Source organism: Lissotriton helveticus, chromosome 4_1, assembly GCF_964261635.1.
Source record: "Lissotriton helveticus chromosome 4_1, aLisHel1.1, whole genome shotgun sequence".
Lineage (NCBI taxonomy): Eukaryota > Metazoa > Chordata > Amphibia > Caudata > Salamandridae > Lissotriton > Lissotriton helveticus.
In genome coordinates this window covers 8,972,822-8,999,741 of record NC_136063.1, presented here as the reverse complement: position 1 = coordinate 8,999,741, position 26,920 = coordinate 8,972,822, and the positions used below count along the sequence as shown (strand labels likewise).

General features: G+C 46.9%; 1 protein-coding gene across 1 annotated transcript in view; it reads right to left on the bottom strand.

Annotated features, from left to right (window-relative positions):
- The window catches only part of LOC144826894 (nicotinamide N-methyltransferase-like), a 57,532-nt gene that overhangs the window by 17,048 nt on the left and 13,564 nt on the right, over positions 1-26,920 (bottom strand). Inside the window, exon 2 of the mRNA XM_078685356.1 lies at positions 17,052-17,259. Coding sequence (XP_078541482.1) covers positions 17,052-17,259 — 208 coding nt within the window. The remainder of the gene's footprint in view (positions 1-17,051; positions 17,260-26,920) is intronic.

Genomic DNA, 26,920 nt, shown 5'->3' with positions numbered 1-26,920 from the left:
CAATCAACTTTGAAAGAAGCCACAAATGTAGGATTTATTGTGCTTTTGGACTCCTTTTAAAAAAGGATTAAGCTATTTTTAGGTTTGGACTTATGAACAGAGTTTGAAACACGGTTTGGGAGAGACAAGAAGTCTGACATAGGTTGTCAGCCTAAGGATCTTGCCAATAGCAGTGTATTTGCATAACATTTTAAGAAATCATTAACAACTGGGGCATATTAGCAAGGGCACTATCGCCGCTTTAGTGGGACTTTTTCCCGCTAAAGCGGCAATATTTTTATCGCCCTATTAGCAAGCTGTCGCTAACAGCAGTTAGCGATAGCTTGTAGGCGATAGCGACCGGTGTGGGGCCCACTTTGCATGTCAGCGCTATTTATTGCTAATGACATGTACAGTGGGCGTACCCAACCTGTTAGCGACTGAAAGCAGTCGCTAACATCGCTATCGCCTATTAGCAAGGCAGGCTGTGCGATTACAAAAGTTGCGCTAAGCGCGATTATCAAAGGAACCTAACGCCTGCTCAGACCATGACTTAACCTGTATATCCAATGGGAGGTGGATATTCAGGTTAAGTCCCCATTAGCGTTAATGCCTGAATATCGCTGGATTTCCAGTGTTATTCACACATTGAGCCACTATCAGCGGATATTTTATCGCTTTAGAGATAAACGTTGCTAATAGCATGTTATCTCTGCGATAATATCCCGCGATAGACAGCGAAAAATTTGCTAAGCGCATTTAGCGATAAATATCGCTATTTGTTGCTAATATGCCGCTAGATGCCTTTTGTGTGTACCCAATGTGAACACTCACTGGCGATCACATTTATTTTGTGATTCATTTAGATAATATTGAAAGATTGTGCCCTGTGTGTGCACGCGCATGAGCCTGTGTAATGCAGAGGGGCTACCGTTTATTGGGTGGATGCCCATTCTAAGATGGCCGCCCATGTGTCATTGGCTGCACTCACATCACTAGGCACTAGATATGGCTACTCTGACTTGTACTACTGATGAAAGCTGTCCTAGCACTAGTGATGGCTTCCCCTTCCAGGCACCAGAGGAGAGTTCAGTGTTAGGTTCTGGCTCTAGAGACAGCTGCACTCCTAAATACTAAAGATGCTTACATGCTCAAACATTACATATGGCTGCAAACCGAGCACTAGGCTCTGGAAATGGTTAAAGTCACAGACACTATGGATGGAGGCTCAGCCAGGCACTAGTGATAGTTCCACTATACGCTGATGACGCTGTCCTGCTTTCAAGAACACTCCGCGGACTACAGCGTCTGATCGATAGATTTTCTACCTTTATTAAGGATAGAAAACTGTCTATCAACAAGGGGAAAACGCATACAATGACTTGTGGGGCTAGAGCAAAACCTCTAATGCCTTTTTTATTGAGGGTGAAAAGGTGCAAAAGAAGTAGATAAATTCAGTTATTTTGGTATAACCTTCTCGAAAGACAGAAAGTCTCCCCTCTGCTAAAGACTCTTCAGAAAAGGGGCAGAGGGCCCCCGGGTCTAAAGGGGAGACCCCCTGCAAACATCACCCAGTAAGTAAGGGAGACCAGAGACCCCTGGACCATCTGCTGGCAGCCACTGGTCAGGACTCACTTCAGGCACTGGTGCAAGACGCCTCATATGAAGGGGGTTTTACCACTGCCAGTGGGTGAAGAATCCATCAACCAAACCTAAAACCTAAAGAGAAGCAAACTGCAAACTGGGACATGTCACACATGAGCAACATAGAAACTTGCCTACTGGGAATTACAAGCTGCCCAAGCCACCCAGCCCTCTCTTCATCCATGTATGCATCCACCCAGCCTTCTCTTCATCCATGTATACATCCACCCAGCCCTATTCATCCATGTATGCATCCACCCAGCCCTCTCTTGATCCATGTATGCATCCACCCAGCCCTATTCATCCATGTATGCATCCACCCAGCCCTCTCTTCATCCATGTATGCATTCACCCAGCCTTCTCTTCATCCATGTATACATCCACCCAGCCCTATTCATCCATGTATGCATCCACCCAGCCCTATTCATCAATGCATGCATCCACCCATCTCTATTCGTCCATGTATGCATCCACCCAGCCCTATTCATCCATGTATTCATCCACCCAGCCCTCTCTTCATCCATGTATGCATCCACCCAGCCCTATTCATCCATGTATTCATCCACCCAGCCCTCTCTTCATCCATGTATGCATCCACCCAGCCCTACATTCATCCATGTGTGCATCCACCCAGCCCTACATTCATCCATGTATGCATCCACCCAGCCGTACATTCATCCATGTATGCATCCACCCAGCCCTCTCTTCATCCATGTATGCATCCACCCAGCCCTATTCATCCATGTGTGCATCCACCCAGCCCTCTATTCATCCATGTATGCATCCACCCAGCCCTCTCTTCATCCATGTATGCATCCACCCAGCCCTCTCTTCATCCATGTATGCATCCACCCAGCCCTCTCTTCATCCATGTATGCATCCACCCAGCCCTCTTTTCCTCCATGTATGCATCCACCCAGCCCTTTCTTCATCCATGTATGCATCCACCCAGCCCTACATTCATCCATGTGTGCATCCACCCAGCCCTATTCATCCATGTATTCATCCACCCAGCCCTCTCTTCATCCATGTATGCATCCACCCAGCCCTCTATTCATACATGTATGCATCCACCCAGCCCTCTCTTCATCCATGTGTGCATCCACCCAGCCCTCTATTCATCCATGTATGCATCCACCCAGCCCTCTCTTCCTCCATGTATGCATCCACCCAGCCCTCTCTTCATCCATGTATGCATCCACCCAGCCTTCTCTTCATCCATGTATGCATCCACCCAGCCCTACATTCATCCATGTATGCATCCACCCAGCCCTCTCTTCCTCCATGTATGCATCCACCCAGCCCTCTCTTCCTCCATGTATGCATCCACCCAGCCCTCTCTTCATCCATGTGTGCATCCACCCAGCCCTCTCTTCATCCATGTGTGCATCCCCCCAGCCCTCTCTTCATCCATGTATGCATCCACCCAGCCCTCTCTTCATACATGTATGCATCCACCCAGCCCTCTCTTCATCCATGTGTGCATCCACCCAGCCCTCTATTCATCCATGTATGCATCCACCCAGCCCTCTCTTCCTCCATGTATGCATCCACCCAGCCCTCTCTTCCTCCATGTATGCATCCACCCAGCCCTCTCTTCCTCCATGTATGCATCCACCCAGCCCTCTCTTCATACATGTATGCATCCACCCAGCCCTCTCTTCATCCATGTGTGCATCCACCCAGCCCTCTATTCATCCATGTATGCATCCACCCAGCCCTCTCTTCCTCCATGTATGCATCCACCCAGCCCTCTCTTCATCCATGTATGCATCCACCCAGCCTTCTCTTCATCCATGTATGCATCCACCCAGCCCTACATTCATCCATGTATGCATCCACCCAGCCCTCTCTTCATCCATGTATGCATCCACCCAGCCCTACATTCATCCATGTATGCATCCACCCAGCCCTCTCTTCATCCATGTATGCATCCACCCAGCCCTACATTCATCCATGTATGCATCCACCCAGCCCTCTCTTCATCCATGTATGCATCCACCCAGCCCTCTCTTCCTCCATGTATGCATCCACCCAGCCCTCTCTTCCTCCATGTATGCATCCACCCAGCCCTCTCTTCATCCATGTGTGCATCCACCCAGCCCTCTCTTCATCCATGTGTGCATCCACCCAGCCCTCTCTTCCTCCATGTATGCATCCACCCAGCCCTCTCTTCATACATGTATGCATCCACCCAGCCCTCTCTTCATCCATGTGTGCATCCACCCAGCCCTCTCTTCATCCATGTGTGCATCCACCCAGCCCTCTCTTCCTCCATGTATGCATCCACCCAGCCCTCTCTTCATACATGTATGCATCCACCCAGCCCTCTCTTCATCCATGTATGCATCCACCCAGCCCTACATTCATCCATGTATGCATCTACCCAGCCCTCTATTCATCCATGTATGGATCCACCCAGCCCTACATTCATCCATGTATGCATCCACCCAGCCCTCTCTTCATCCATGTATGCATCCACCCAGCCCTCTCTTCATACATGTATGCATCCACCCAGCCCTCTATTCATCCATGTATGCATCCACCCAGCCCTCTATTCATCCATGTATGGATCCACCCAGCCCTACATTCATCCATGTATGCATCCACCCAGCCCTCTCTTCATCCATGTATGCATCCACCCAGCCCTCTCTTCATCCATGTATGCATCCACCCAGCCCTCTCTTCATACATGTATGCATCCACCCAGCCCTCTATTCATCCATGTATGGATCCACCCAGCCCTACATTCATCCATGTATGCATCCACCAGCCCTCTCTTCATCCATGTATGCATCCACCCAGCCCTCTCTTCATACATGTATGCATCCACCCAGCCCTCTCTTCATCCATGTATGCATCCACCCAGCCCTACATTCATACATCATATCCTATGCTGACGATACCCAGCTTCTGTTCACTTGTGACAGAGGAGGGGCTTTCGACGGCATACGGATTAGGGACTGTCTCGATGCTGTCTTCGAGTGGTTCCGGCGTCATGGCCTTAAATGCAACTCTGATAAATCGGAGCTGCTTTTTTTTGGCTGTACCCCTGATCCTAGCTGGAAGGCCTGGTGGCCACAGGATATGTTTCCCCCGGATAATGCCTCTGTCATGGCGAAAAACCTTGGAATTCTGATTGACTGTGACCTATCTTTCAGGCCCCACATCATCGGGCTTTCAGGGAAATGCTTTGGCATTCTCAGAATGCTTAGGAAATTTCTTCCTTTGCTGTCACTCCACCACAAAAAAACCATCGTGCAGGCTATAATAGGGTCGCGTTTGGATTATGCGAACGCCCTCTATTTGGGTCTACCCAAATATCTTTTGACCCGCCTGCAAGTGGTGCAGAATTCCGCGGCTCGAGCCATTTTCGGGCTCCCGAGACGGGCCAGTGCCGCTGAGTTACTCAAAGCTTTACATTGGCTGCCCATCTCTAAGAGAACCTTTTTTAAAAGACTGACTTTGGTTTTTAAAGCCCTTCACGGTATAGGTCCTAAGTACATAGGGAAACGCTTCTCTTTTTACCTGCCTAGCAGGGCTCTGCGATCAGCTTCTTTGGCTAAAGTGGTTGTGCCTGCCATCAAGCGTTCCAGAATCGGAGGCCGGTCATTCCGGTATCTGGCTTCGCGGGGCTGGAACGAGCTACCTCTGTTTTTAAGAAGGGCGAATAGTCTTCTAGCTTTTAGGAAGGAACTAAAAACTTGTTTTTTTCTGAATAGTGGTTTTTTTGGCTTTTCCCCAGTTTTTAGCTGTTGTGTTGTTACTCTGTACCTAGTTCTCTTCGCCAAAGCGCCGGGATGCTCTTTGGAGTAGCCGTGCGCTATAGAAGAAAATAAATAACATAACATAACATACATGTATGCATCCACCCAGCCCTCTCTTCATCCATGTATGCATCCACCCAGCCCTATTCATCCATGTATGCATCCCCCAGCCCTCTCTTCATACATGTATGCATCCACCCAGCCCTCTCTTCATCCATGTGTGCATCCACCCAGCCCTCTATTCATCCATGTATGGATCCACCCAGCCCTACATTCATCCATGTATGCATCCACCCAGCCCTCTCTTCATCCATGTATGCATCCACCCAGCCCTCTCTTCATCCATGTATGCATCCACCCAGCCCTCTATTCATCCATGTATGCATCCACCCAGCCCTCTCTTCATCCATGTATGCATCCACCCAGCCCTCTATTCATCCATGTATGCATCCACCCAGCCCTCTCTTCATCCATGTATGCATCCACCCAGCCCTCTCTTCATCCATGTATGCATCCACCCAGCCCTACATTCATCCATGTATGCATCCACCCAGCCCTACATTCATCCATGTATGCATCCACCCAGCCCTCTCTTCCTCCATGTATGCATCCACCCAGCCCTCTCTTCATACATGTATGCATCCACCCAGCCCTCTCTTCATCCATGTGTGCATCCACCCAGCCCTCTATTCATCCATGTATGGATCCACCCAGCCCTCTATTCATCCATGTATGCATCCACCCAGCCCTCTCTTCATCCATGTATGCATCCACCCAGCCCTCTCTTCATCCATGTATGCATCCACCCAGCCCTACATTCATCCATGTATGCATCCACCCAGCCCTACATTCATCCATGTATGCATCCACCCAGCCCTCTATTCATCCATGTATGGATCCACCCAGCCCTCTATTCATCCATGTATGCATCCACCCAGCCCTCTCTTCCTCCATGTATGCATCCACCCAGCCCTCTCTTCCTCCATGTATGCATCCACCCAGCCCTCTCTTCATACATGTATGCATCCACCCAGCCCTCTCTTCATCCATGTGTGCATCCACCCAGCCCTCTATTCATCCATGTATGCATCCACCCAGCCCTTTCTTCATCCATGTATGCATCCACCCAGCCCTACTTTCATCCATGTATGCATCCACCCAGCCCTATTCATCCATGTATGCATCCACCCAGCCCTCTCTTCCTCCATGTATGCATCCACCCAGCCCTCTCTTCATACATGTATGCATCCACCCAGCCCTCTCTTCATCCATGTGTGCATCCACCCAGCCCTCTATTCATCCATGTATGCATCCACCCAGCCCTTTCTTCATCCATGTATGCATCCACCCAGCCCTCTCTTCATCCATGTATGCATCCACCCAGCCCTCTCTTCATCCATGTATGCATCCACCCAGCCCTTTCTTCATCCATGTATGCATCCACCCAGCCCTCTCTTCATCCATGTATGCACCCACCCAGCCCTCTCTTCATCCATGTATGCATCCACCCAGCCCTCTCTTCATCCATGTATGCATCCACCCAGCCCTCTCTTCATCCATGTATGCATCCACCCAGCCCTACATTCATCCATGTATGCATCCACCCAGCCCTACATTCATCCATGTATGCATCCACCCAGCCCTCTATTCATCCATGTATGGATCCACCCAGCCCTCTATTCATCCATGTATGCATCCACCCAGCCCTCTCTTCCTCCATGTATGCATCCACCCAGCCCTCTCTTCCTCCATGTATGCATCCACCCAGCCCTCTCTTCATCCATGTATGCATCCACGCAGCCCTCTCTTCATCCATGTATGCATCCACCCAGCCCTCTCTTCATACATGTATGCATCCACCCAGCCCTCTCTTCATCCATGTGTGCATCCACCCAGCCCTCTATTCATCCATGTATGCATCCACCCAGCCCTTTCTTCATCCATGTATGCATCCACCCAGCCCTACTTTCATCCATGTATGCATCCACCCAGCCCTATTCATCCATGTATGCATCCACCCAGCCCTCTCTTCCTCCATGTATGCATCCACCCAGCCCTCTCTTCATACATGTATGCATCCACCCAGCCCTCTCTTCATCCATGTGTGCATCCACCCAGCCCTCTATTCATCCATGTATGCATCCACCCAGCCCTTTCTTCATCCATGTATGCATCCACCCAGCCCTCTCTTCATCCATGTATGCATCCACCCAGCCCTTTCTTCATCCATGTATGCATCCACCCAGCCCTCTCTTCATCCATGTATGCACCCACCCAGCCCTCTATTCATCCATGTATGCATCCACCCAGCCCTCTCTTCATACATGTATGGATCCACCCAGCCCTCTCTTCATCCATGTATGCATCCACCCAGCCCTACATTCATCCATGTATGCATCCACCCAGCCCTCTCTTCATCCATGTATGCATCCACCCAGCCCTATTCATCCATGTATGCATCCACCCAGCCCTACATTCATCCATGTATGCATCCACCCAGCCCTACATTCATCCATGTGTGCATCCACCCAGCCTTCTCTTCATCCATGTATGCATCCACCCAGCCCTCTATTCATCCATGTATGCATCCACCCAGCCCTCTCTGCATCCATGTATTCATCCACCCAGCCCTCTCTTCATCCATGTATGCATCCACCCAGCCCTACATTCATCCATGTATGCATCCACCCAGCCCTCTCTGCATCCATGTATGCATCCACCCAGCCCTACATTCATCCATGTATGCATCCACCCAGCCCTCTCTGCATCCATGTATTCATCCACCCAGCCCTACATTCATCCATGTGTGCATCCACCCAGCCCTACATTCATCCATGTATGCATCCACCCAGCCCTCTCTTCATCCATGTATGCATCCACCAGCCCTCTCTTCATCCATGTATGCATCCACCCAGCCCTCTATTCATCCATGTATGCATCCACCCAGCCCTCTCTTCATCCATGTATGCATCCACCCAGCCCTCTCTGCATCCATGTATGCATCCACCCAGCCCTACATTCATCCATGTATGCATCCACCCAGCCCTCTCTTCATCCATGTATGCATCCACCCAGCCCTCTCTTCATCCATGTATGCATCCACCCAGCCCTACATTCATCCATGTATGCATCCACCCAGCCCTCTCTGCATCCATGTATTCATCCACCCAGCCCTACATTCATCCATGTGTGCATCCACCCAGCCCTACATTCATCCATGTATGCATCCACCCAGCCCTCTCTTCATCCATGTATGCATCCACCCAGCCCTCTCTTCATCCATGTATGCATCCACCAGCCCTCTCTTCATCCATGTATGCATCCACCCAGCCCTCTCTTCATCCATGTATGCATCCACCCAGCCCTATTCATCTATGTATGCATCCACCCAGCCCTCTATTCATCCATGTATGCATCCACCCAGCCCTATTCATCCATGTATGCATCCACCCAGCCCTCTCTTCATCCATGTATGCATCCACCCAGCCCTACATTCATCCATGTATGCATCCACCCAGCCCTCTCTTCATCCATGTATGCATCCACCCAGCCCTCTCTTCCTCCATGTATGCATCCACCCAGCCCTACATTCATCCATGTATGCACCCACCCAGCCCTCTATTCATCCATGTATGCATCCACCCAGCCCTCTCTTCATCCATGTATGCATCCACCCAGCCCTCTCTTCATCCATGTATGCATCCACCCAGCCCTATTCATCCATGTATGCATCCACCCAGCCCTCTCTTCATCCATGTATGCATTCACCCAGCCCTATTCATCCATGTATGCATCCACCCAGCCCTCTCTTCATCCATGTATGCATCCACCCAGCCCTCTCTTCATCCATGTATGCATCCACCCAGCCCTATTCATCCATGTATGCATCCACCCAGCCCTCTCTTCATCCATGTATGCATTCACCCAGCCCTATTCATCCATGTATGCATCCACCCAGCCCTCTCTTCATCCATGTATGCATCCACCCAGCCCTCTATTCATCCATGTATGCATCCACCCAGCCCTATTCATCCATGTATGCATCCACCCAGCCCTCTCTTCATCCATGTATGCATTCACCCAGCCCTATTCATCCATGTATGCATCCACCCAGCCCTCTCTTCATCCATGTATGCATCCACCCAGCCCTCTCTTCATCCATGTATGCATCCACCCAGCCCTCTCTTCATCCATTTATGCATCCACCCAGCCCTCTCTTCATCCATGTATGCATCCACCCAGCCCTCTCTGCATCCATGTATGCATCCACCCAGCCCTCTCTGCATCCATGTATGCATCCACCCAGCCCTACATTCATCCATGTATGGATCCACCCAGCCCTATTCATCCATGTATGCATCCACCCAGCCCTCTCTTCATCCATGTATGCATCCACCCAGCCCTATTCATCCATGTATGCATCCACCCAGCCCTCTCTTGATCCATGTATGCATCCACCCAGCCCTATTCATCCATGTATGCATCCACCCAGCCCTCTATTCATCCATGTATGCATCCACCCAGCCCTATTCATCCATGTATGCATCCACCCAGCCCTCTCTTCATCCATGTATGCATCCACCCAGCCCTACATTCATCCATGTATGCATCCACCCAGCCCTCTCTTCATCCATGTATGCATCCACCCAGCCCTCTCTTCCTCCATGTATGCATCCACCCAGCCCTACATTCATCCATGTATGCACCCACCCAGCCCTCTATTCATCCATGTATGCATCCACCCAGCCCTCTCTTCATCCATGTATGCATCCACCCAGCCCTCTCTTCATCCATGTATGCATCCACCCAGCCCTATTCATCCATGTATGCATCCACCCAGCCCTCTCTTCATCCATGTATGCATTCACCCAGCCCTATTCATCCATGTATGCATCCACCCAGCCCTCTCTTCATCCATGTATGCATCCACCCAGCCCTCTATTCATCCATGTATGCATCCACCCAGCCCTATTCATCCATGTATGCATCCACCCAGCCCTCTCTTCATCCATGTATGCATTCACCCAGCCCTATTCATCCATGTATGCATCCACCCAGCCCTCTCTTCATCCATGTATGCATCCACCCAGCCCTCTCTTCATCCATGTATGCATCCACCCAGCCCTCTCTTCATCCATGTATGCATCCACCCAGCCCTCTCTTCATCCATGTATGCATCCACCAGCCCTACATTCATCCATGCATGCATCCTTCCAGCCCTACATTCACCTGTGCCTACATGGTCAAGTGGTCAACGGACGCCGTGCTGGTTGTCTCCTTTAGGAGGCCCTCCAGTAACTGTCTCTTTTAAGTCATGCTCTGGAGTCTCATCATTCTTGGCCTCTCCCCTTCTTCCTTCAGTCTCGCAGCGGCTGGAGCTCCCAGCTGGCAGGGATGCTTGTTTGCATGCACCAAGTAATGCCTGGCCTAATAATTGTTTTTGTCAATTCAAATCCAAATTCCCATGTTGTTGGGTTAATGACCTTTTAGTAAATAAGCAATTGCAAATTCCACTTAACAATTTGCTGTGTCTTTCGAGGAGGTTGCTGTATGAGGAGTGCAGAATGCGGTGGACTGAGTAGCCGCACTGTCTTACAGTATAGCATGCACTCGCTGCAGCTGTGTGTACAGGGCAATATGTGACCCCCAGATGTAATGTGACGGTTTATGTGCTGTTCTGGCACACTAGTTTGCTTTATCATGCGGTTTTTGTTTCGACCTTTGTCTATTGTTCTTGTTTGAACTCATTACTCATGTATGGTTTTTGTTTTGACCTATGGCTATAGTTCTAGTTTGAACCCATGTATGTTTTTTGTTTCAAACTATGTCTATAGTTCTGGTTTGAACTCCTGTATGGTTTTTGTTTCGACCTATGTCTATAGTTCTTGTTTGAACTCATGTATGGTGTTTGTTTTGACCTATGGCTATAGTTCTAGTTTGAACCCATGTATGTTTTTTGTTTCGACCTATGTCTATAGTTCTTGTTTGAACTCATGTATGGTGTTTGTTTTGACCTATGGCTATAGTTCTAGTTTGAACCCATGTATGTTTTTTGTTTCAAACTATGTCTATAGTTCTTGTTTGAACTCATGTATGGTTTTTGTTTTTACCTATGGCTATATTTCTGGTTTAAACTCATGTATGGTCTGTGTTTTGACCTTTGTCTATAGTTCTTGTTTGAACTCATGCTAGACTAGACTAGACGCTACATCGCTGCAATTACGCTAGCATTTGGACCTACTTGAAAGCTTTTAAGCGCATTTTTAAAAACGTCCCGTTTTGTCTTTTATTTAATTATTTTACTCACTGTTATTCCCTGTTTTTATCCCTGATTGCATTGCCTCACCTTAAACTGTGCCTCCACCGCTATTTCTGGCGGGTTGGTCCCTCGTGTTCCTGTACCAGGTGGGCGCCATCTTGGGTGGGTGTTGGGAAGCGCTGCATTGAGGCGCGCTCTAGCAGTCAGGTGGACTGCCTAGAGCATTACTTAAAGTGGATAACATGGCGCGCAGCGAGTGCGCCGCAGTGACGCCGGAGTCACGCCAGAGTCCAGCCCGTCTGCGCCCGTCCGCGCTGAGGACGGGCTGGACGGCTGGACCCACAGGTCGGTAATAGGGGGGCACGGTGTACTTAAATATTCTTTACAGGATGTTTTACGCCTCCGACCTATTACTGCACCGTGCTTCCATAGAAGCACTCCTGAAGACCTTCTCCGGCCCATGGGATGTGGGTGCTTCCAGATAGGCCCGGTGGGCCTGATCTCTGCCCCCCCCCCGGTCCTCCCCGAGAGCTCCGCTTGCTTGTGGCACCTAGCGAACTGAGCGTAAATTGCCTGCTTCTCAATGCGCGCTCACTTATTAAAAACAATATTGTTTTTAAGGAGCTTGTTTTGGAGAAAAACCCGACATGGGTCTTTATCACGGAAACGTGGGCTAAGGACTCATCGGGCCCAGACCTTATCGAAGCAGTCCCTGATGGGTATTGCCTGACTCGGCAGGACAGAATAGGCCGGGTCGGTGGTGGACTAGCTATTCTGCATAGAGACAGGTTTAAATGTCATACTATGCCTTTATCTGACCCTAAGGACGCTATTCAGGTGATGTATTTTTCATTATATGATTCCCTTATCTCTCTATTTAACGGGATTCTGGTCTATCGTCCGCCCGGTCCTAGAGCAGATTTTAGCCTAAAACTGCTTCAGTTCCTGGAGCCTTATTTTGGCCGTGAGAATCTAACGATTCTGGGTGATTTTAATTTTCACTTTGAGTTGTTGGAGACTCATGACACCTCCGCGCTGCTGGATGCACTGTCAGCATGTGGACTCACCCAACTGGTGAAAGGACCCACCCACCGAGCGGGGCATACGCTCGATGGGATCTTCTCTAACGATCAGAGACTGTCAGTAACGGACCCCTTCTTTCTCTCCTGGTCTGACCACCTGGCCGTTCCTTTTAACGTGGCTTTTCTTAGCCAGGAAATCATTAGGAAAGTTCCGAGTACTTTTGAAGTACGTAGAAATCTTAAAAACATCGGGGAACATTCCTTTGACCCGTGGATTCCTAGTCTGTCTTCTATTCGGGAGATGGATCTTTCTCTGGCGGTGCCGCATTATGAGAAAATTCTTACAGAGGCCATGGAGGGAACTGGCACCGGCTCGGTCTTGTTATTCTGCCAGGAAAAGACCTTCAGCCCCCTGGTTCTCGGAACAACTAAGACTCCTTAGACAGGAAGTAAGGAGGCAGGAGCGTCGATGGCATGCTAGTTGGGATCTAAAAGACAGGGAAGCTCATAAAGCCCTGCTCAAAAGATATAAGGTGGAAGTTATTGGGACCAAACAAGACTACTTTACGGCCCTGACTTCTTCCCTGTCATCTCCCAAAGAGCTCTTCAGGATCGTGGACTCTCTTACATCTCTCCAGGTCCCCGATCCTGTTACTTCATCTCAGGAGCTCTGCAATGACATAGCTCTCTTCTTCCAGTCCAAAATATCGGCCATCTATACTTCCTTGGAGTCACAGAGGTTATCAATGGCTGAGCCACCGGCCACAGTGGCCTTGGATGTTGCCTCGGCTGAGCTTCCTCCGGCCGGCTGTCTGGAATCCTTTCCTCCGCTGTCTCTACAAGATCTTGAGACGCTGCTTGACAAAACGAAGTCAGGGTCTCCGCTGGATGCTTGCCCTCTTAAGATCCTGAAGCAGTGTAGAGGATCTCTCTTACCCCCTTTGCTTGACATCATGAATGGGGTAATGAGGGAGGGTGTCTTTCCACAGCAGTGGAAAAATGCGGTGGTAAAACCTCTGCTTAAGAAACCCTCTCTAGATCCAGGGGTATTAAAGAACTTCCGCCCCATCTCACTGCTCCCGGCCCCCGCGAAGATGCTTGAGGCCCATTTAAATGGGCATCTTGCTGCCTTCGTGGAGAACTCAGGCTGCCTGGATCCTTCCCAGCATGGTTTCAGGAGGGAACATAGCACCGAGTCCGCCCTCACCCTGGTGCTCGATTCCATCCGTATGAGCGTGGATGGGGGTCGGACATCCCTCCTGATCCTTCTGGACCTCACGGCTGCCTTCGATACCCTATCTCCCCGTGTCTTAACATCTCGACTGGGTGAGATTGGGGTCCGGGGGGCAGCCCTGGGGTTGCTCTCCTCTTTTCTCGATCATAGAGAGCAGAGGGTAATGCTGGGAAAATTTCTATCTCCATCCCTGTCTGTGCAATGTGGGGTCCCTCAGGGGTCGGCGCTTAGCCCCACCCTTTTTAACATCTACGTGACCCCCCTTGCCAGACTCATTAGATCTTTTGGGATGGAGGTAGTCTCCTACGCGGATGACACCCAGATCCTCGTGTCCTTCTCCCAGTCAACCGAGCTGACAGCCTCCAGTTTTAGATCTTGTATGGAGGCTGTCAGCCAGTGGATGATTTACAACTCACTGAAATTGAATGGGGAGAAGACCGAGGTGATGGTGTTCGGCGGAAAGGAAGACATTTGGTCTATGGAGTGGTGGCCTGATTCATTGGGTGCCTGCCCTAAACCTACCTCCTCGGCTAAAAATCTCGGGGTTATGATTGACCCCACCCTTGGTATGTGCCTACAGGTCAACAGGACGATATCTACCTGTTGGGGTATAATCCACATCCTGAGGAAAATCAGGAACTACCTCTCCTTGCAGGCAAGAAGGCAACTGGCTGTCGCTCTTCTGGGTTCTCGCCTGGACTACTGCAATGCGCTGTATGCTGGACTGAATAAGAGTCAGCTGCAGCGCTTGCAGGTAGTCTAGAATGCGGCAGCCAGATTTGTCCTCGATCTTCCCCGACGCTCTTCGGCCACGCTGGCCAGGAAGCAGCTTCACTGGCTTCCGATTAAGGAGCGGATAGTTTTTAAGTCCATGTGTATGGTCTATAAGGCTCTGGGGAAAAGAAGCCCTACAGGCATTGGATCCATACTGTCTTACTATAACCCGGGCAGGAACCTCCGCTCCTCTAATCATCTTCTTCTCTGCGTCCCGCACATTCGGAAAACCAGATGGGGCGGTAGGGCTTTCTCCCATCTGGCTCCCAAATGGTGGAACGATCTTCCATTGGAGCTAAGGTCCCTCCCCTCCCTTCAGACTTTTAGAGCTGCCCTTAAAACACGTATTTTTGCACAAGCGTATGAGTAGACGTGCCCTGTATTTCGATCTTTTTTGTTAGGCGCCTTGACACCTTCGGGTTTAGTTCGCGCAATACAAGATGCATAATAAATAAATAAATAAATGTTTCGAGCTATGTCTCTGGCTTAAACTCATGTATGGTCTTTGTTTTGACCTATGTCTATAGTTCCTGTTTGAACTCATGTATGGTTTTTGTTTTGACCTAAGGCTATAGTTCTGGCTTGAACTCATGTATCATTTTTCTTTTAACCTATGTCTATAGTTCTGCTTTGAACTCATGTATGGTCTTTGTTTTGACCTATGTCTATAGTTCTGCTTTGAACTCATGCATGGTTTTTGTTTTGACCTATGTCTATAGTTCTTGTTTGAACTCATGTATGGTTTATGTTTTGACCTATGTCTATAGTTCTTGTTTGAACTCATGTATGTTTTTTGTTTTGACCTATGTCTATAGTTCTTGTTTGAACTCATGTATGTTTTTTGTTTTGACCTATGTCTATAGTTCTTGTTTGAACTCATGTATGGTTTTTGTATTGACCTATGGCTATAGTTCTGGTATGAACTCATGTACGGTTTTTGTTTCGACCTATGTCTATAGTTCTGGTTTGAACTCATGTATGGTTTTTGTTTCGACCTATGTCTATAGTTCTTGCTTGAACTCATGCATGGTTTTTGTTTTAACCTATGTCTATATTTCTTCTTTGAACTCATGTATGGTTTTTGTTTTGACCTATGTCTATAGTTCTTGCTTGAACTCATGTATGGTTTTTGTTTTGACCTATGTCTATAGTTCTAGTTTGAACTCATGTATGGTTATAATTCTTTCTTGAACTCATGTATGGTTTTTGTTTTAACCTATGGCTATATTTCTTGTTTGAACTCATGTATAGTTTTTGTTACGACCTATGGCTATAGTTCTGGTTTGTACTCATGTATGGTTTTTGTTTTGACCTATGTCTATAGTTCTGGTTTGAACTCATGTATGGTTTTTGTTTCGACCTATGTCTATTGTTCTTGTTTGAACTCATTACTCATGTATGGTTTTTGTATTGACCTATGGCTGTAGTTCTAGTTTGAACCCATGTATGTTTTTTGTTTCAAACTATGTCTATAGTTCTTGTTTGAACTCATGTATGGTGTTTGTTTTGAACTATGTCTATATTTTTGGTTTAAACTCATGTATGATCTGTGTTTTGACCTATGTCTATAGTTCTTGTTTGAACTCATGTATGGTTTTTGTTTTGACCTATGGCTATAGTTCTGGTTTGAACTCATGTATGTTTTTTTTTAACCTATGTCTATAGTTCTGCTTTGAACTCATGTATGGTTTTTGTTTTGACCTATGTCTATAGTTCTTGTTTGAACTCATGTATGGTTTATGTTTTGACCTATGTCTATATTTCTGGTTTAAACTCATGTATGGTCTTTGTTTTGACCTATGTCTATAGTTCTTGTTTGAACTCATGTATGGTTTATGTTTTGACCTATGTCTATATTTCTGGTTTGAATTCATGTATGGTTTTTGTTTTGACCTATGGCTATAGTTCTGGTTTGAACTCATGTATGGTTTTGGTTTAACCTATGGCTATAGTTCTGGTTTGAACTCATGTATGGTCTTTGTTTTGACCTATGCCTACAGTTTTTGTTTGAAATAATGTATGGTTTTTGTTTTTACCTATGGCTATATTTCAGGTTTAAACTCATGTATGGTCTTTGTTTTGACCTATGGCTATAGTTCTGGTTTGAAGTCATGTATGGTTTTTGTTTTGACCTATGGTTACAGTTCTTGAGTTGACCTGTGTGTATTGCTCCTTACATAACCCTTCACCCCTTCCGGGTGAAGCCTGGAGCTCCTGAGTCCGGCCACCCATAGAGAGGTCTGCTTGACCTTTGCATTTGAGCAGCTACGTCTGGCTGTTGTGGAAGCTTTGATGCCCCTTGTGTTTCAGCATGAGAGTTCTGAGTTTCTTTGTGATACTTGTACTGAGAATCTTTGCGTTTGAATCCTCACCTGTTTTCCAGGAGTCCAATGATAAAGGTAATAAGGTGAGTGATGTCCAGAGCCCCGGACTGGCCCTGCATCCACTTATGCACCTCCTCGATGGTCTTGTCATTGGGGCAGGCAAAGTAGGCATTGTGGAAGTATTCGCTGGCGGGGAGGGCGCAGTGAACGAATGGGACGAAGGAGATTTCAAGGAGTGTGGCTCCTTTCTCAGCACCTGTTGGAGAGAGGTTCACACATGAGGAAAGAGCTGTGAAAAACACGACTCAGATGTCTGCATTGTCATCAAAGGAGGATTTTCGTGCATCTGCAGCGCCCTCCTCATTAGCAGTTAACACTTCATAGGTGGTAGTCGCCAGGCTCCCTCGGAATGGAACAAGTTCAACTTTCACAAGAGGGCAGTGGAACAGGGCATTACACCCTCATCTGTCTTCCTCGCCAAAGTAATTATCATATGAGCTTTAGGCTCCCACAGAACCTCCATCCTCATCCTTGGGATCCCTCGACACAGCCACATCCCACCCACCTGAGAGGCCTATACTGGCTCTCAGTCAACAAGAGGATCATGTTCAAGCTCCTCACCCACGCTCACAAAGCCTCCTATCCCTCCAAAATGGCCCCTACCTCCTTCCACCAATGGGATAAAATGTGACACCACACAACACAAGACCTTTTGTTTCATTTCTGCACTGCTTCGAGTGCTGTTTTTCTGTTTTTCAGGTACATGGAATTGAGGTCCTGCTTACAGCCTCTGGTATCCCTGAGATCAAGGTGTGCTGGACATGCTGGGGCAACCTCTCTTTTTATATGTATTTTGTATTTTCACAATCCCCGGGTCCTGCTTTAGCAGACTTCAGGGGAGTGCGGTGCCGGCGTCTTCTGGACAGGCCTCCCGCTGTGAGATACTTGCCACCTACCCGCTGGTCGTATCCTGCCTGAGTGGACTTGACGGAGGGACGTGGTCTTTGTAGTAGGGTGTGGTTTTTGCGGCCTCCGCCCTATTTGGTGCCGTGTACACATCTGCTCTGTGTGAGTATGCGTGGTCATACCTGGGGCCGCAATGCATTGAGGAAACATTTTCATCGCAACCTTGGCATTTTTTAAAGGAAATATTTGCAGAGTCCTTTGGGTTTGTTTCCTGCCATTACTGCTATGGTGTTCTAATCTGCATGATGGATTCTGCTTGTAAGGCCATTGTTGGACTTGGCCCTTCTGGCAGGTTCACCCCTAAACTTTTTGCTTTTAATGGTGACCTGGTGATGGTGGTTTTTGGTTTCTGTGCACTTTCACTGTGTCCCAGTGGAAAGTGCGTGCGCACTCTGAGTGCATGTGATGAGATAGGCCTGCCCTCCCATAGGAATGCATGGGGAATGTATGTGTCCCTGGTAGTTCCTGATGCGTGGGGTGTGCAGGCTCGAGTCTGGTATGTGCGGACTCGTGTGAATGAATGCTGCGCAATGATGTATACCGCGTGTATGTGTCTAGTGTGGAAGTGCCACTTCTAGACATGGTTGTGTGTGTGCTGTAAAGGTACTGGCGTGTGATTGGCTGGAGCTGGCTGGGGTGCCAGGCTCCATGAGTCATGATGGGTCTGCCCGGTGGAGAGTGTTGAGATTAACATGTGTGATGTGAGGGAGTGGTGTACCTGGGTCCTGAATAGGGCTGGGCTTTCCCCACACAATGCTGGCTCTGCCCCCTGTGGTGCGTCTAACGACCCTAGCCCTGCCAGTGAATAGAGTGAGGGGCTGAGCACATCAAGAGTGCTCACAAACCAGCTGCGACTGGTTTTGCCCCCTCACCCTGAAGCCAGACAAAGGATTTAGTAAGATAAAAAGGGGCTGTGTCCCTTCACAATCTGTTCTCTTGCTGGATCCTATCTGAGGGGGGCTGCTGCTGGGCGCCAGGAGGAACCGCCACTTGCGACTGCCTTCCTGCCTGCAGGGCCCAGTGAGCTGGCCCCTGGCCCAGCCTTGCCCCCCCCAATCTTGCTGCAGTCCTAGGAGGACTTTTTATGGACTTGTGGGCCTCCAAGCACCTGGAAGCGCTTTATTTTCGCCCCTAAGCGCTTGGGAGCGCTGTACTTTGTCTTTAGCGCTTGAGAGCGCTTTATTTGTATTCTAAGCACCTGGGAGCGCTTTATATTGCCCTCTGGCGCCTGGGAGCGCCTTATTTGCTTAGGCCGGTGCCCACCTGGCATTTATCTCCCCGCATTCACCGCCGCAGGCCCATGGATCGATCAGGAGGCGCTGGGCCAGCCTCCCTACCAAGGGCCGCGCTGCCATTGGCGGCCCTCAGCATAGGAAGCCAGGCACCAGCCGCCGGGACAAACAAGGAGAGGCCGGAAGTCCCTCCCTTTGAGCCGCGCTGAGATTGGTCCAGCTGGGGGGAAGCTGCCAAGAAGACCGAGACACCAGCGCCGGCTCAAGTGGGGCTCCCCCGGCGAACGGGAGAGCCCGCCTGGCACCTGGTAAGCAGAGCCAAGGATTACCTGAGTCCGCCCGCAGCCAGGAAAGAAGAGCCACCCTCAGAAGCAGCGGTGGAAGTTCAGCCGCCGTGAGACCCGGTGAGTGCCAGTGAAGGGATCGGGGCGTCAGGGCACATTGCAGGTGCTCGCCCCTCCCCTCTAGTGCAAGGCCCGGAGTGTTGGGAGGCCCGTGGGGCCTCACTTGATCTCGAGCCCCCAGAAAGGGGGCTCCAATGACCGGGGCATTCTTTGTTGGAGCCTGCGAGGCTCGGGGGCATATTGGTGTTTCATGTCCCCCGTGGAGGGACTCCAATGTGTGGCGCATAGTTGTTTACGAGCCTGAGAGGCTCAGGGGGCATTTAATTGTTGAGTCCCCCGAGCGGGACTCCAACGAAGCCGGCATTCTTATTTAAAGCCCACGAGGGCTACGGGGCCATTTAATTGATTTCGAGTCCCTAGAGGGGGGACTCCCAACGACCGGGCCCATTGTTGTTCAAGAGCCCACGAGGCTCGTGAGGGCCCACATTTGTTGCAGAACCCCGGGGCTCCTGGGGGCATTGAGGCATTTGTCTGGAGCCTGAAAGGCTCCACAGTCACGGGGACATATTTGTTTACAGGTTCCCTGCTACAGCTGCCCAGCACTTAGTGGGCAGATGCTCCGTTTAGGCCCCTGACATTGGGACACAGGGCGTCCTAGCTCCAACAAGGCCAGTTGGCCTAGGCAGAGTCACAGGTGGTGACTTATGTGAGTGCTGCGCAATTGTTCTTACACCGCTGAATGTTTTTAGGCATCTTGTGTTTTCCTTCCCTGCACCTCTGAATGTGTTTTGATACATCATGTGCCTTGTTCTTACACCGCTGAATGTATGTTTATGCATCATGTGTTTTGTTCCCAGGCCTATACCCCTTAATGTATGGTGATATTTAGTTGGTTGTTTTCTCCTAGTACAGGTGTTCCCTGTGAGGTCCTGGTTCCCTGCGCAATATTCTCCTAAGGTGGTTAGGGTTGTGTAGGTGGTACTTTCCTGGTACCAGTAGTTACTGGTTGTGTGCTAAAGTGATTATTATTCTATGATCTAAAAGTGTTATTTCTAAAAGTGCCTCCTCCTGACAGTGGTCCAGGTGGCCCTTTCTTGTACATATCCCTTGTAAATTTTGCCCGTGCCTGTTGGCACATTGTAAAGTGTGTGTTTGTATCTAATGTGTGTTGGTGTAAAACAAAGGCTATTTTTATACATAACCTTGTGTGGAGTTTCCTTTGTGGTGGGCCTTGGGTGTTGTTGCTGGGGGTGCGTGCGCAAACACTTTAATTACATTGCCTCCGAGTTTAGCCTTACTGCTCGTGCTACGTTACCAAGGGGGTGTGCGGGGGTTATCTTGGTGTGTAACTCCCTTGCCCTGACGTGGAAGTGGTGGTCTCTGACTGACTTTGGTGCAAGCCCTGGCCAGCCAGGGATGCCATTTCTAACAGCCATTGAGAAGACCCATAATGTTGAGGCGATAGAACCATCGGAGCCTCTTCCCTCCTTAGCAGTTATTCAGCAGTTGATTCAGGCTGCGGTGACTGCTGCTATTCAGGACAGACTGCCCCTCCTCCAAAGAAATCTAAATTGGAACCTGGTACCTTAATTGACTCAGATGGGGAGGCGGAAGGGTCCTAATGGGCAGGTTGGACTTCAAGGACTTCCTTGCGCATCTGTTGTTTCCTGATACCGGGGTATCTGAGGAAGACACAGATTTCATTCCTCTGTATTTGAAGAAGGAGCCTGAGTCCTTGGCTGTTCACTCTTCCGTTGCGGAACACTATCCTTTGCAGGACTTTGCAGATAGGTTTTCTGCTTCTGTGAAAGTGGATACATTACTGGCTGGATTGTCTTCTTAGGGTGCTTTTATTTTGCATGATGCTTCTCCTGCAGACCATGTTGATAAGAAGGTGGTTGCTGGCGTTAAACATACTTTTGCTGCTTCCAATTTTGCTATTAAAGCTGCAGCTTATTTCTTGTCTGCTATTCAGTCTTTGTTGGTCCAGGGCGAGGACATTTCTCCCACTCTGGCTCTGACGGAGCAACAAGTACGGCTCCTTTATAACATTTCTTTTGATTCCTTTGTGGCAGCTGCCTCTATGGCTGGCTCTTCTGACTCTGCTCGCCTCTAGTTTCAAGTTTCAAGTTTATTTTTATTTATTTGTTTTGGTTCTCCACTGAGAACCACAAATATTTAATGCACAGTATTCAATTTTACACCATTTTGTTACAATTTTCATTCAAATACAAAGTTACAAATGGTTTTAAAAATTTGTAAAAATTGTAGCAAACAAATTCGTTTGGCGGAGCTTTACATAAAGAAATCAGTTCCTGTACTGAATTAATTCTACATTTGCTATAAACTGTTTGTAAAAATCTCTTTCTTACCTTTACCACTATCGCATTTGGGCAGATGAACAACAAATACTCCAAGTCCTGCTCTCCACCATTACACAAGTTACAAACAGTGCTTTCTTTTAGGTGCCACCTAGATGTGACGGTTTTTACAGGAAGTATCCCAAATCGGTGCAGACCAATCGATCTCCTGACCCCATGGTTTAGATTGAAGTTAATTATACTGCTGAGGTTTCTTAAAAGCTATAGTTTCTGTAACATTCTTATATAAAGGCAATTTAAAGCAGTACTGAGAGTCAAGGTCAAACGTAAGTCTTGGAGTAAAGTGCTTTAAGAAGAGTTTCAGCTGGGCAGGTGTCCAAGATAGTAACAGATTGATGTTAGTCTCTGATAACTTGAAAGCGGATAAAACATTTTTTGAAAATACATGTTTCGACGAATCACATTCAAATGTTTCTATTTTGAGCAGAGATCGAAGCGTTCCTTCTTCCGCGTGGAGGAGATTGTACGCCCACCTGATGATATTGGCAATTCCTCGAGCATAGGAACTGGTTAATGAGTACTCAAGGCGGAGAGCTTGTACTGGTACCGCCTGAGACAGCCTCGTTAGTTTCCGTAGGATCTTTCCTTCTTTTAGATCTAAAAAACTCCATTGGCTTATTGGTATATATTCGAGAGCGTATGACAATACTGGTGGAATCTTGGCGCTGTATACCTTAAGCATGGAAGAAAAGTGTCTTTGTCCAGATGCTCCGTATAACCGTGAAAGTGCTCCCACATGCACATCAGATTTCCGGGTCAGATTCAGAGTATGGAGCCTATTTTGTAAAGTCTTGGTGAAAATTCGACCTAAATAGGTATATTCATTTACCACTTCCACCATTTTTCCCCCTAGGGACCAGCAGAATTTGGTGCTCTTTTTTCTTCCTGAAAATGAAACTATTTTTGTTTTCGCGATGTTAGGTATTAGATAATTTTCCTCCGTATAATTATGAAGTGCCTGGAGGCTTCTTTGTAAACCAAATGGGGTTAGATCTAATATAATTACATTGTCTGCATATAACATAGTATGTATATTGTGGAAGGGTATTTTTGGTGGAAAGTTGCATACTTGCTGAAAACATTGAGGCATATCACTAAGATAAAGGGAACACATAGGGGAGCAAGAAGGCATCCTTGCCTAAGGCCGTTTGGAGTCAGGATAGGACTAGTAAGACCCTTTTCCCTCCCCATTTGAACCTGACACCAGGTATCTGTATGTAGTGATGTTAATATATGTAATAGTTTATCCGGGATGCCCATTTTGCTAAGTTTTCTCCAGAGTGTTCCTCTATCCACTCTATCGAATGCGGCAGAAAAATCGATAAAAGCAGAATATACAACCTGGGATTTAATTGTCACGTATTTATCTAAGATGGTTTGCAACACAGCAATATTGTCGGTGACCGAATGCTTTGGTCTAAATCCAGCATGGTATAGGGGAATTAGTCCAGATGAAAAGGCCCAGTCCTTAAGATGATCTAATACTGTTGCTGTAAAGATTTTTCCTGTTGCATCCAGAAGGGCTATCTGCCTGTAATTGCAAGGATGCAGCCTCGTACCCTTTTTATATATGGGTATTACAATGCTCCCCTTCCAAGATTTCGGGATTTCGCCAGTACTAAAAATATGGTTGAAGAGTGGAGATAACATCTTACTCCATTCTTTGGGGTTGCATTGGAGGACCTTGATCGGAATTTGGTCAGGACCTGTTGCTCCTGTCGTTGTCGCCTTTCTTATATGTATCTCAATTGAAAATGGACTAGATACTCCGCTATTTAAGGGTTTTATTTCTGAATTCCTAGCAAAATTATGGCTCATTTCTGAATTGGTATTTAGTTTATATAAATTGGCGAGGTAGAGTTCCCATTCTTTTGGAGGCACCGGAATAGCTTGTAATGCCTTTTTCGTACCCGTTTCTTTGGCAATTATACTCCAATAGGCACGTTGGTTGTTTTGTTTCGCAGCTATCTGCAGGTCTACCCAGTTTTTATCTTGGGTTATTGTCTTATTTTTTCTTTTTCTCTCCTACGTTGGTTTTTCAATTTATTAATTTCTGACTGTTTGGATGCTGAACTTTCTAGAAACTGTTCTCTTATCAGTTTATTTAGAAGTTTTGAATTGGTTGCTGACTTTGGCTTTTTGTTTTGATTCTTTGTTGTTCTCGGTTGCATCAACTTTTCCTGTAATTTTTGTGTTAGCTTTTTGATAACCATTTCAAAATCTGTTATCGGATTTGTAGAATGCATTACTTGTAGGAGTTGCGTTGAATCGATTATGGTGATTATCTTATTAAGTGTAGCTGAATTCCAATGAATCCGTCTTTGGACTGGGTTTGCCAAAACTGTGCTATAGCTGTACATAATTTGGCTTGACGGGGAAAGTTGTGTTTTCCACTCTGTACTTATTTTTAAAATAGCGTGGTCACTACCATGGACAAAATTAGTTTTGAGTTGTAAGATTGATCCAAACAAATCGTAGCTGCAGATCATGTAGTCCAGCAGTGAGGAACAACAGTTTCCCTGTCTTGTATTTGAGGCAGGGTTGTCTCCTTCTACATTGCCATTTAGTATTATTCCATTTAACATGGGGAGTGATGCTATTAGGATTTTTCCTCTTTTTTCCACCTTATTTTGTTTAGGAAGTAGTGGAATGGAGATTCCCAGGGCCTCTTCTTTGTGCCAATTTGCCCATTTTAGTAATACCTCATTAGATATTTTCCCATTAAAGTCACCCATAATAAAAAGCGATGGATAACCTTGACTTTCAATTGTTTGTTCAATATCTTTTAAGATTTCTATTGCAAGTACGTCCATTTTTACTCCAGGGGGGATATAGATATTATAAATTAGTAGATCTTTTAAGGTTTCTGGAATGTTTGTCCCAAACTTGATCTTAATACACTGATGATTCTTTGAGTTAGTTGGAATTATTTCTTGGGCCCAATTGTAATCTTCGTTTAATAAAATCGCTATCCCACCTTTCGCATGACCCCGATCAACCTGCCCTGCAGGAATATCATATACAAAATATTTCTCTTGATCAAAATTGTGTGTAGTCCAATTTTCTTGAAGAGCCACTATAGCTGGAGAGTTTTTTTGTTATGTCAGCCATTTTTTCTTTAGTTTTTCCCGCTATGTTCCAAGAGGAGATCGTCAAGCCTGTGCTAAACAGAGAATTTGTTATCCTTAATTTGTTTATTACAGTACAGGGTCTCCGAGATCCAGGCCCATGAATGATCCCTCTTTGTTATTTCCTTACTGGGGATATTTTTACTCCAGATTTCTCTTTCGCCATTCTTTATAGAAACAAATATGTTTTCTGCAACATGGTCTAGGGAATTGATCATGGTGTTAAGGGTTTGCTTCAATCGCTGCGTTTTGAGAGATTCTTCTGTTATATGTTTCTTTTGAACTTCGTGCTTTAATACTGGGATCAGATCATAACCATATTTGTGGAGAGTCTGACTCTCCATCAGTATAATTCCTGGTATTACTGGAGACCAAAATTCTACAATCGCAGTCGTTGTTTTTGTTTTTTCCGGGAACATAACTAGTTTTATTTCCTTTCACGCTAGGGATTTTAACGGCTGAATATTTTGAAACAGACTAATAATTCGGTCGCGATTGAGTGGAGCTTCATCTGAAGGGAATAATTCTGTGATTTGCAGATAATGAGACCTGATCTCCTCTGCTTGTGGATCCTTTTTCTGAATAGAGGTAGTTCTTTTTGGGATCTCTCTTAATGCCGGGCCTCTAGGGCCGGGTGGTGCTAGTAGAAATTTTGTTGCCTTTGGGTTTAGTTTACTCAGTTGGTTGAAGTTATCACTTTGGGTTTTCGCCGGCGACTTCTGCTCCTTTATCTTCGGGATCTGGGGCAATTCTGCTCTTTCCTTATTACCTAATAATCCGATTGGTAAAGGGGGATTATTCTGAAATCTAATTTTACGGGCTTTCTTTTTCTCAATTCTTCTTAGCGCCTTTCTTCTTTTCAGTTTGGTCATCTTTTGTTTTTTTCTTTTATTTATACTTTCTGGGCCCTGTATGTCATCAATAGATAGCTCAATATCGGCAGTTGCTTTAAGATGAGATATTACAGGACTGTTCAAAGTAGATTTAGGTTTACTTTTTGTAACAATTGGATAGTAAGCTACAGGCTGATGGTGTGGCACTAATTTGGTTTCCTCCTTGAAAAGGTTTCGGAGAGAATATATCAGGTTATAATTCCATAGATAGTTTCCTTCCGGTTTGAGTTGCAGTTTCTTTTTTTAGAGGGAGAGGCGTTTTTTTATATCAACTTTTGAATCGTAAGAGTTTTCCCCTTTACATTTACTACAGACGCCTGTTATTACTGTTGATTTTATTTGCTCTTTCTTCTTTTTTTTTCTCTACTAGAAATTTTAGTATTCCTAGTTGAGTATCAAGCGTTTGGTCAGAATTTTCCAGTATGTTCCCTAGATGGATGAGAACTGATTCCAGGATATTTTGCAGGGTAAACAAAGATTTGGATACTGGGGTGTAGTTGTTAGAAAGACCTGTAGTTTTAAAAAGAGAGAGATCTGGCGATTTTTCAAGGAATCCCTCTAGATCTGATGGTTTTTGTGGAGTACTGTTCTGAATATTCTGGGTCTCCTTTTGGGGTCCCATGTGAAATATTAGGTGCTTGATATTAATATCTGGACAGGTGATAATATATTCTTGAGATTGTTGTATTTTGGATGGTTCCGGTATTATTGATCCTGATACCATTAAATTCGGAATTGAGTCCTCCTGGTCGATTAAGATATTTTTTGAGGAACCTCAGGTGTTCTTTGATTTTGAATTTGAGTTTGATGTATTCTGTCCTTTCCATCCTATTTTTTCCCTTTTTTTTCCTTGATTATCTGATCTTTTGGTACTTGCCCCAGACCATCTGGGTTTAGTTTTGCAAAATACTTTATAATCCAAGAAGTTGCTACAGTCTTTCCAGTTCTTACCGTCTTGCTAGTACTCTTTCTA